The sequence below is a fragment of the Aythya fuligula genome, chromosome 2 (assembly GCF_009819795.1).
Source record: "Aythya fuligula isolate bAytFul2 chromosome 2, bAytFul2.pri, whole genome shotgun sequence".
Classification (NCBI taxonomy): domain Eukaryota; kingdom Metazoa; phylum Chordata; class Aves; order Anseriformes; family Anatidae; genus Aythya; species Aythya fuligula.
This window is the reverse complement of record NC_045560.1, coordinates 121,964,866-121,977,036: the sequence shown is the minus strand read 5'-3', so window position 1 is coordinate 121,977,036 and position 12,171 is coordinate 121,964,866. Positions and strand designations below refer to the sequence as shown.

General features: G+C 42.9%; 1 protein-coding gene across 3 annotated transcripts in view; it reads right to left on the bottom strand.

Annotated features, from left to right (window-relative positions):
* Positions 1 to 11,598, bottom strand: part of NKAIN3 (sodium/potassium transporting ATPase interacting 3) — a 374,764-nt gene extending 363,166 nt beyond the window's left edge. For all 3 annotated transcript variants that reach the window (XM_032181235.1, XM_032181232.1, XM_032181233.1), the window contains exon 1: positions 11,312 to 11,598. In XM_032181235.1, the coding sequence (XP_032037126.1) occupies positions 11,312 to 11,365 (54 nt within the window). In that variant the 5' untranslated portion in view covers positions 11,366 to 11,598. The remainder of the gene's footprint in view (positions 1 to 11,311) is intronic.
* Between the last annotated feature and the right edge of the window lie 573 nt (positions 11,599 to 12,171).

Below are 12,171 nucleotides of genomic sequence, written 5' to 3'. Positions count from 1 at the left end.
TTTGAGTGAAGTTTGGTTTAGGCTACTGTCATCCATACATCTGATTTGTCATCATGAACTCAGACTTGGAAGAACTTCTTCTATTCCCTTCCAACACCCCTGTTGAAAGTCCTCTGACAACAGCATTACAGTAAATTATACTACTAGCTCATTTATCATGTATCACTCATTAACCACTCTTCACACTGCCTTCTCCTCTAAACTAAGCAGACCTTTTTTTTAATGTTGTGCAACCAGCACGATGCAAAGAACCACAGCTAACTGTGGATAAGACTAAACAAAATTCTATTCCTGTCGTACAGATATAAATCAATCAGATAACAACCCTGTCCTTGGTTTTCCTACAAAGGAAGAGAAATGGACCACAGTACTATACATTCATTTCTGTACATCTTTGATTTTTTTTTTCTTACGCTGGAAGAGAAGTTGAAGAAATATGTATGCGGATCCTTGGACAGGAGACTTATCCTTGTTTATGGAAGTGCTCTACTCAGCAGCACTGATTACTTTGTTTTAACCAAGCAATTCTACCTGCCATTTGTAAGAGCAAACATTTTTGCCATTTATCACAGTTCACTAGAATGACACTATTTTAGCCAAGGGTGTGATAATGGGACAGTGCAACCACAGAAGTGAAGAATACTTTCAGGAAGGAAGAGCCTTAAACCAGATGTTCACTGGATCAATTTACAGCTACAATTAAATTTTAAGTTTTACTGATTTGGGATTAGGGCGAACCGGGTCTGAATCCTACTTTAATAAAGCAGATGAAGATCAGAACTTGGAACTTGTTCTGAAATACTTGGGAGGAGAGATGGGAACAAATCATCTGGCTCAGGAAAAAAGGGCTCTCAGACAGAATGGAAATAGCATATAATTTCACAGCTAAGCACTGGAGCCAAGAATTTTATGTTGATGAGAACAGAAACAGTTTATCAGAAGAAAGATGAAGCTGAGCACCGATCAGCAACTGGTGCCAACTGGAATCAACTGGAAACAGTGGGAAACACCTAAAATTGCTTCCAAATGTGGAGATATTTTTATTTTTTTTTAAGATTCCTGAATGCACATGTTAGTGGATACATTGAAATGGGCACCTTAAAAACGTACAGCTGACTGACTAATATCTGACTTAATCTTCAGCAGCTCAAGGGATCTTCGTGAGGAGACCATCTCTTCAGTTCTCTGAGTAGAGTAGCTCCATCTGTGTTAGAGGGCAGAAAGGCTTTTGAGGTTTCTGTGATGTAAATTATTCACACAATCTGTAGGAGCAGCAAGGTTTCTATTCCAGTTAAAATCTAAACACACTTACCTTGACGATGTCTACTTAATTCATGGAAAAAAAAAAAAATAGAGAAATGAAATACTATTTTCTCTGTGCAGAAAGACATGGTAGGCTTTTAGCTGCGGGGAAAAAAAAAAAAAAAAAAAAAAAAAAGCTCACAAGCAGAGGCAAAACTACATATTTTTTGTAATGTTATTCCTACATTATCATGCCTTATAGTTTCCAGCTTGAAAATGTTTCAGCTTTTTATTCCTTGATTATGGAGACTAAACTTCCTAAATAAGTTTTCTCTACACACTCTATTTTAACAGAATCCCATTTCTGAAATACATTTAGACATATTATAAACTCCTTCCAATCCATCTAAAAATCTGTCTAATTGTTTTGTTGGTGGTAGTTTTTTGTTGTTGTTGTTGTTTGTTTGTTTTATGTTGTTTCTTTTGTAGGGATGTACAAGGCTTGTATTCTATTGGAATTTATATGCCTACTCATTTCTACAGAGGCTCATGCAGAGCTTCAGCTGCACCCTCACAAGCTCCAGGACTTTGCTTACATGAGATTGCAGGGACTGCTGACAGGACAGTGAATCTGCATTGTTCCCAGAACAGTACCAAATCTTCAAGGCTCCACCAAAGGAAGAAACTAAAGTCGGGTGAGAAAAACTGCAATTCTAATCTCTCTAATAAATATCATCATAATACAGTTGTGCTTCTTTGTCTTTTTATTCAGAAGATCTGACACGAGCAATAAAATACAACAGTTGAGAGGTTGGCCTATTATCAGCAACACGTTAGATAAGATAAAGATTATTTTCTCAAGATCTCTCTTTCAGTGAAACCTTAGAGAGGAACTCCTCCTACACACACAGTTAACTTTCATCTGTGCACTGAAGAGGGCTCCTATGTCTCACCTTTTTTACACTGATCTAAACGTACCTTTCTACAATTCATCTCATGCTCGCACATAATCTCCCTCACTATAAACGTGTATCAGGATCTTTCTGTTCATAGGTCACCTTCCTTTACTTTATCTGTAGCTTCTTTGGTGTGTGTCAAAACCCTCCTTAGGGAAATTCCATTTGACTAAAACGTATGTTCTTTATATATATTTATACTCACTCTCTGCTAAAACTTCGGTCCTGATGAAATAAAAAACCTCATTCGCCTTTGGAGAGATCTATGGAAGAACCAACTGTGATTGTTCAAGAGTCGCACTCAACATAAGTAATTCTTTGCCAATTATCTTTCTTTTGCATTTCACAAAATTTTCCATTTCTCTATTTCTTGATGTTAATTTCTGTAAGAGATATTTGTCTGGCAAACCCCACTTGTTTGATTAAGTAGAAAACTTTTCTTTTTTCTTTCTTTTCACTGTAACACTGGCATTTGCTAGTTGGAAGGGTTTTCTGCTGCTTTTGCTTGAACCTATTATTACGAAGAGCCTATATGTAAAAGAATGACTTTCAGGGACTTTAATGAGAGCTGGAGGGCATTCAGCAACTCATAAGAACAAGTCCCAAATCACCACAGCATTAAAAAATCCATCTGAGCTGGGATTACATGCAAGGTATGGCAGTGTTTGAAGAAAGACCAGATGATAAGGAAGTATAGTAAAAAATAAAAAGACTAAAAGACTAAAATAAAATCTTTTACTACCTTTTTATTACCAGGGTCTTAAGCACTCTGTATGTTCCTGAGATCAGAGAACAGTGATTAAATCCAGCTTACCACTGTCTTTTACGGACCTGCCAAAGGCACAGATCCTTAGCAAGATCGCAAAGATTTCACTGGTCACACACAGGGAAAAAAAAGCCCATGACATGCTAAAACCTGTGATAGTGCTGCTGGCACTACTCTGTCAGGGAATTGTGGATCTCGCCGAGCGTAGCATCTGAAACCTGGTGGCATACCCTTTAGGAAGATGCACATTAACTGCTCTTGATAGATGAGGAGAAAACTCTCTCATCTTAGATGAATCTAAGTAGCTTCAAGATTTAAAGTGAGACATTTTCCATTCCCTACTACTGAATTTTATTTTCAAGACAAAACGTACTAAATAAAAAGCAAGAAATATTCTTCTTATGAAAAAGATGAAATTCACACAAAATCAATGTGATTTTTTCAAACATTATTTTTCATTTTTTTTTAATGTGACTCATAAAGGTTACAAATGCCTCCCTATGACACCATCCCTAGTGAAGATATCATTTTCAGCATGAGGAAAGGCAGTGCAAACTTCATCACTCTGTCCTGCTAGCAGCACTGAAAAGATGACCTGAAGAAAACACGGGCAAAGAGATTGTTATGGTCTTCACAATACCATGCCCACCTCCTTGATCCTCCTAGTAAAACATAAAAGGTAGAAATCCGGACTAATATGGAGATGTTTTTATATTGACACCTTGTCAAGACTGCTAACATTTCATACAAGCTATAATGACTGCTGCCCTCATCTAACTTGCAGTGCATTTCAAAACGTGACCTAGAGGTGAAAAACTCTGTATCATATTATCACCCTCTTGAACTACACAGTCACTTATTACTGCTTCTCATCTAGACCCAAATACATGCAGTTCAGTTCCCCATACCGATGAAAATAACAGGCACTCTGCCCCCAAAATGTTTTCCATTTCCCCCCAGTCTTGCTTAGCAAATAATTACAGGACAGAATGAATAAAATATATATTTGCTTCATTACAAATGAGCTCAAAAAATCTGGCATACTATATTGTATGACAGAAATACTCTTTCTCAAATTACAAATGACAAGGCCATCATAGGTACTTGTTATTTAATTTAACACCTTAGTTTGGTGTTCAGAGATACAACTGCATAGGCCATTTCAAGCCTATTTCCACAGTATTACACTCACAACAAATTAAGAAGATAGTTCCCTCAAAACAACCTAAATTACTGTGTATCTCAAATACCCTCCTAATAAAGAATTGAAGGTCCTTATTCTTTATGCTTTTGTAAAACGGCATAGTCATAAGGTAACCTAAGTTGAAAGAGATCTCTGAATGTTACCTGGTAAAACTCTTACTCGTGGCACGGCCCAGTTCAACATCACATACACTTCAAAGTCAGATTAGTTTTTTCAGAGCTATATTCATCTGGGTTTTAAAACTATTTAAGAGCAGAGATTCATCAGCTTGCCTGAAAGCATGATCCAACATATGGCTGCTCTTACTATCATTTTTTTTCCCCACTAACATTTAAGCAGAACTTCTCCCTAGCAGCACTAGGTGAATTGCCTCTCCCCCTTCCATTGTGCACACCTAAGAAGATCTTACCAATATTTGCAGAGAACACATGAATTGATGCTGAGCCTACTCAAGGGAACTACAAAACTTCCACACACTTTCCTTGTGCAATATCAGAGCCAGTCATCTGTGCAACTGGTTTGATTCTCTCTTTGGTCACCTAATCAAGAAAATTATTTTATTTATGTGCAAAAGTAACAGAATCACAGAATTTCTAGGTTGGAAGAGACCTCAAGATCATCGAGTCCAACCTCTGACCTAACGCTAGCAGTCCCCACTAAACCATATCCCTAAGCTCTACATCTAAACGTCTTTTGAAGACTTCCAGGGATGGTGACTCCACCACTTCCCTGGGCAGCCTGTTCCAATGCCTCACAACCCTTTCAGTGAAGAAGTTCTTCCTAACATCTAACCTAAAACTCCCCTGGCTCAACTTAAGCCCATTCCCCCTCGTCCTGTCACCAGGCACATGGGAGAACAGACCAACCCCCACCTCGCTACAGCCTCCCTTGAGGTACCTATAGAGAGCGATAAGGTCGCCCCTGAGCCTCCTCTTCTCCAGGCTGAACAAGCCCAGCTCCCTCAGCCGCTCCTCGTAGGACTTGTTCTCCAGGCCCCTCACCAGCTTCGTCGCCCTTCTCTGCACCCGCTCAAGCACCTCGATGTCCTTCTTGTAGTGAGGGGCCCAAAACTGAACACAGTACTCGAGGTGCAGCCTCACCAGAGCTGAGTACAGGGGGACGATCACCTCCCTAGCCCTGCTGGTCGCACTGTTCCTGATACAAGCCAGGATGCCGTTGGCCTTCTTGGCCACCTGAGCACACTGCTGGCTCATATTCAGCCGACTATCCACCATCACTCCCAGGTCCTTCTCTGCCTGGCAGCTCTCCAACCATTCATCTCCCAGCCTATAGCTCTGCTTGGGGTTATTGCGCCCCAGGTGCAGGACCCGGCACTTGGCCTTGTTAAACTTCATGCAGTTGACCTCAGCCCATCGGTGCAGCCTATCCAGATCCTCCTGCAGAGCTTTCCTACCCTCAAGCAGATCGACACATGCACGTAGCTTGGTGTCATCTGTGAACTTACTGAGGGTGCACTCAATGCCCTCGTCCAGATCATCGATGAAGATATTAAAGAGGACTGGCCCCAGCACCGAGCCCTGGGGGACGCCACTAGTGACTGGCCTCCAACTGGACTTGGCTCCATTCACCACGACTCTTTGGGCCCGGCTATCCAGCCAGTTTCTAACCCAACGAAGCGTGCGCCAGTCCAAGCCTAGGGCAGCCAGTTTCTTGAGGAGAATGCTGTGGGAGACGGTGTCAAAAGCCTTGCTGAAGTCAAGGTAGACCACATCCACAGCCTTTCCCTCATCCACCAAGCGCGTCACTTTGTCATAGAAGGAGATCAGGTTCGTCAAGCAGGACCTGCCTTTCATAAACCCATGCTGACTGGGCCTGATCGCCTGCTTGCCCTGCAAGTGCTGCGTGATGACTCTCAGGAGGATCTGCTCCATGAGCTTCCCTGGCACTGAGGTCAAACTGACAGGATATCACAAAGGAAGTAAGATGCAAACCTTTTACTTGAAAAACTAAAGAATAGTGATTTTATTGCTTATTTGTCAACTTACCAGATTGGCCCCAAAACTAAAAGGACCCACTTTACACCTCCAAGATGCATGAAAGGTATATAAATATTGGAAAACATGTTCTAATGTTCTAGTCTTACAAGTTTCTATTTCAGATCCAAACCTCACAAGACCAGCAAGGTTTAAACACCACCCATTCAACTGCTGGTGCAGTCAATCTCATGAAATCTCTAGGCATAAACCTCCTCTGTGCTCAAGTTCTGCAAGTCCTACCCAAACCCCATTTGGATCCAACAATGCCACCCTTCTAAATTTTAATGATTTTCAGAACTGCTATCTTTGCTTCCCAGACCCCAAAATTTTGGCAGAATGTAGCAGATCTTGAAATAGAAGATCCGCTGCATCTTCCAATACTCTTAAAATAAATATTTCCAAAACTTCCTGTTCTTATAGACAGAAAGGATAGCTGCATAACTCGATTTTCAGTGAATCAAATGCCATTATTGTGGTTAAAATCTTGACTCGTTAACTTCATCACTGTACAAAATATTCTGTATATTTCTATATGACAGAAGACTGTCAGTCACTGTCAGAGCAACAAGGGATGGTAGAAAAATAGCCTGCTGTGGTGAATAAAGCCTAAACCAAAGAAACAGTCACATAGCTTAAGAGATTCACCTAGTTCAAAATTTTCAGATAGCCCTGCAAAGTCAAGGTTTCTCAAGCTCTGAATTCCCAACTTCAGAACACCAAACTGACAGAAGTATTGCTTGTCATTCAGGGAGGAGGGGATTTCCCTACTGAGGCTGAATTTCTGGTGTATGGAGTGGCTAAAAAAAAATATCTTCTAACAATTTTGTAAAATAAACCAAAACCAAAGCAAAAAACACTTATTGGTGGTTGTTACTCTTTTGTTTCTGATAATAGAGCTCCTCAGAAGGATATTATCTCACTGTTTTTGGATTTCAACTTGTAAAGACGAAACTCAAGCAGTTGTGCTGGATGCAGCATATTACTTCTAATTTAACATTAAGTGCATTCACACATCCACAGCACAAGTGCATCAGCCTCTCAGGCACAGCTACTAGGAACAGTTACATGATTTGGGGGTGTCATCTGAGTCACCTGAGCAAAACACCACTCCCCCAACAGTATGTGAAGCATCCTGCTAACAGCATATTGTTCAGGGCTGAAATCCTAAGTCCCCTCCATCTCTGTTAGGACAACGTGCGCTCCCTCATCCTTTACCAGTGGACAGATGCTTCATCTGCTGATCAATGGGCCAGTGATTCTGTTACCAACATAAAAAAGATGCCACAATTTACCGGTTCAAAGATTTTACTTTCTCAAATTTATCAAACCTCTTGAACCCCTGAGCTGTTAAGTGAAATAACTGTGATCTGTCAGTTCTAACATACAAGCACGGACAGGCAAAATCATAACATTTTCAGAAGGTACATTAGCAGAACTTAAAGTTTCCACCTTAATAAAACATTTTTGAATGAGATTAAAATCTATGCATGGCAAATACCACTTCCCCACATAACTACTGAAATTCCACTATGTATAATAATAAATGGGGAAACATTACCTTTTAGTTTAATGGATACAGCCTCAACCCACAAAGTAAGAATTTACAAGCGTCAGTATAATTAATGTTAATGGCAATCACAAACATAAACCTTCTGAATATTAAGAATTTGTTAACATGACCAAGTGCACTCACCAGGCAGTCACTTGGTCAAACCATTAATACACAGAAGCTTTTTATTACCTATGTGGTCTGTTGGCACAAAAACTGTTTGGAACGCAACAGGTTAAACAGAGAATAGACTCCTTTATGCCAACAATTAGGAAAAACATACACTTTTAAATCTGAATCTATATAATGAACACAGTGCAGCAAAGCCCAAGGAAAAACAAATGAAATGCGATTTTCAAAGCAAGGAAGCTTCCTTAGCACCTTCCATTTATCTTCCCCTCACTGCTCTGAAAATCTCATTCATGACCTCTGTTGTGTACAGTTGTTTGTGTTTGCATATCTGTGTACTTCTAGGTACCAAAAACTTCCACTTTCTGTAAAATGAAATTACCCTGCAATGGTAGTTACTCAGAAACACATTTTCAGAGCAGCATGAAGGTTTCCACAGTGTGACACATATTAACATCAATTGGATTCACACAGCTAAATCTCTCTGCAATTCTTTGCCAATTTACCCCTTCCAGAATTTAATATTTTTTGAACTTGCTTTATTTTCCAAACATTTTCCTGTTACAGTATTTTATGGCATGATGGCTACTCTAACACAGGCACCATCTCTGGCAGCTGCTTTAATTTTCTAGTACAAGGGAGGCCAACATCTCTGACTTCTGATGGCACTAGTAAGACTTATGGCTGTAATCCAAAGGGCTCATATATCCTTATGATATATTTTTCAGACATATACATAGCTCCTAATAATCCTAATGACAGATTTATGTGCCAAACGATATGCACACACTTCTGAGTTCTTAGCTTGACAACTTTGGAAACGGCATATGCTTCACTCGGGAAGAGCAAGATATTGACAGAGATCACGGGGTTTAAATGCATGGGGGGGACAGGGAGAACACAGTACTGTTCTCCTTCCACAAAATTCCCTTGGCTTCCAGAAGGAAGAATCAACCTGCAGAGGTGCAAGGCAACTGTTCAGGAAACCCTGTGGTTAACAGCTTTTCCTGCAGTGATGCCACCCAGCCCACCCTCTCTGTGATTATTTCCAGAATCCTGTACCACACACAATGATAGGGATTCACTTTGATGAACACGAAGAATGAGATTATCATTAAATGATGTAAAATGAACTACAGAATGTCCTTGGGATTAGTGGATTCAATATTAAAATGTATTTACTATAAAATGGAAAAGCTGTCAGTCAGAAATAGACATTTTCATGAATCAAAACACAATTGAAAACTGGTGTTATTGTCATTCCACATCAAAGTCCCCCAACAGACAAAGAGCATTGAAAATCACAAACAAATCTTCTTGAAGTTTACACACTTTAATGCATTATTGTTAGAGAACGAGTATTTTATACACTGTCATGCAACAACCATTGTTTGTTTTATTCCAGCAATATGCAGAGTAGGCAAAAGTTAGAGAAGAAGCCAGTTTCAAAGAATCACAAAGCTGTGCTGCAAGGCCACTGCATACTGTGTATTTCTTTCAAACAAGAAGCAAACCTTTGGTGTGAACACGTTTCCAGGAATTTGGCTTTTCACTTCACCTCATTTTATATCAAAGAGAGCCTACACAGTATCTGTATGCTACTGAAGGTGTTGCCAACTGTATTCTATAAGATCTGTCTTCCTCAGGTGACATCTAAAGGTTAATCCTAAGGTTCAGGCAGAACTGCTCACAGACCCTTTTCTGACATGACTAGAATATGACTAGGAGGAACAATTTTAAAATATATGCCCAGCTTTATCTTTTCCTAAAGTTTTTACTCTAGTTGTATAAATCACCTGTACTTTTGAAATGCTAGAAATTAGCACAGGTATTTTGCTGTTACAGTACTTCATCTAAACGTTGTCCACACGCATCTTTCACCTCTCCATAACCGGATGCAAGGTAAAATAAATCTCGCCTAATGACAGTAATGTCTGGGATGTAGTTCTGTTGTGCATGCTTTATACCCGTGACCTCTGAGATGTTAGAAAAAGATCTAAAACCGCCCGTGGTGACAACTTCTACAGGCACAAATTGAACACTACCACCACTGAAATCACGGAAAGCGCCTGAGTTCACGTGTACCAGATTACACCTTGGATGTAAAACATGACTTCTTTTTTTAAATAAAGCAAAAGCATTTTGCCAGACAGGCATTTATCAGTGCCTAAAAGATATGGATATGACAACCATGGAACATTACTATAAAACAGGTAAGTACAGCAGAAAAAGCTCCATATTAAAGTCATTTCTGAAAGTTGTGAGATCATCTGATAGGTCTTTTATAAAACAGGAATCTTTTTCTGAAAGATTTTATATGCATTTCTCTGCGGATTATGGTGGCTATTCACACTTTACTTCAATTTTTATAGCCTCCAAGTAATTCTACAGCATAGTAAATACAGTTATTATAACCTTCGTAACCGGTAGAGGGATATATTTGAAGAAAAAGGGGCTGTTTCTCCTCCCACACGCACTGAAGTAAATCAGGAGCAATTCTCCTGCAGTCAATGGGAGAGTATCTGTGAAACTGACGCAAAACAAGAAAAAAAACAAAGCCAGAAACGTACAAGCAAAGCTCTCCTAACCCTATGGGCACAAATTGCAGGTCTCCTCTGCCTTCTGGTGAGGCTGAACCATTGATGCATCTATCCCACACTTTGCTCCATCCCGTGAAAGGGAATCTCAGCAGGGTCCAGACTCGCACTGAGCACAATGGAGGTAGGTACAGCAGCTCGGGCAGGCTGAGAGCCTGGCATAAAGCCCTGAGAATGAATGAGGATTGTCAAGTGAAGTGATTGTACGCGTTGCATTTCAGCACGTTGCCCCTGAAACACAGGGCGTTTCTGAGCGCTGTAACAGGAAACTAGGAAGATTAGAAAACGATTTAGGGGAAAAATAAAAATAAATAAATAAATAAATAAAAAACAGTAGACGCATCCCACTTTTTTTCTTTACAGACACAAGGACCAGCACTCGTCTTAGGGAAAGATCATGTGGCAAAACGATGACTCTGAGTCACTAGAAAAGAGAAAATCTTTTAAAACACTCTCGGGACCAGGGACGAACTGTTAAGGGAAGAGCACTATTTTATCATTCAGCTAACGAGCCCGAGGAAGGATGATCACCGCTCGGTGCGGTTTCGCCTTGACAACTCTTTCTCCCCGAAACAGATACGCCAACTTCGGTAAACAAAGAGCAGAAGACGCATTATCCTCCCTCCCGCCTCGGGAATATTTAACGAGAAGAAAAGGAAACCCGGGAAAGTCGCGGACGGGCGGATTTCGCCCTTCGGGAGAAGAAAAAGGGAGACGGGCAGAGGATGGCGACGGCGTCCCCGAGCACCCCCACACGGCCGGGGGGGAGGCTCCCCGGGGGGACACCGCCAAACTTCGGGGGTCGCGGGGCGAGGAGCGGGGCCGTCCCCCTCGCCGTGCCCTGTGGAGCCGTGCCCCGGAGCTCACTCACCAGCTGCAGCGAGCAGAGGAAGATGAGCGTGCAGCGCCCCGTGCAGCAGCCCATGGTGGCAGCCGGCGAGCCGCCGCCGCTCCTCGCTCGTCCCTCCCGAGTCGGTGCGGCCCCGGAGGCGAAGCCTTGCAGGAGGGGGTCACCGCATCCGGACAGCGCTGCCGCGGCCCCCTCCCCTCCCCTCCACCTTCTTTCTCTCCCTCCCCTGCTTCTGTGCAAGGGGCGGCGGAGGGCAGCGCGGCCCCGCGGAGGAGCAGCCGGCGGCGGGGGGCTCTGCCCGGCTGCGGGGAAGGGGCAGGGGCCGGGGGTGGGCGTGTGCGGGGCGGGGAGGGAAGGGAGAAGAAGGGAGGGGAGGTGTGGGCGTGATGGTGGGGATGGGAGCGGTGGAGGGCGGGCGAGGGGAGCTGAGGGTGTGGGGACGGGGCAGCAAGGAGCAAGGAGCGGGGCGCTTGTTGCGAGCGCCCGGGGAAAGTTCAAGGGACTCGGGCGGCTGAGGCGGGGCCCGCAGGAGGGGCGAGGCTGAGGCACCGGTGCCCCGGCCCCTTCCCTCGTCCCGCGGTGCCCGGGTGTGTCAGGGGCTACTTTGGGGACCCCCTGCCCGGGCTAGGAGCCCGGGTGGCTTCCTGCCCTCCTCGGTCTCCCCCTGAGGCGGCGCCGTTGTGCCAGGGGCTGGCGGTGCCCGGCTGAGGGGCTCGGCTCCCTGGGGGCTTCTCTGTTGGAGAATAAATAAATCTGTAAATAAATCTTTTCTGAGAAGGAAAAAGGAACATTTTCTGCAAAGAAATCCCCTGTGCGAGGAGAGGGGTGAATAAACCACAGCTCTGCGGGGGCCTGCCGTGGGCAGCTGAGGAGAGTGGGGT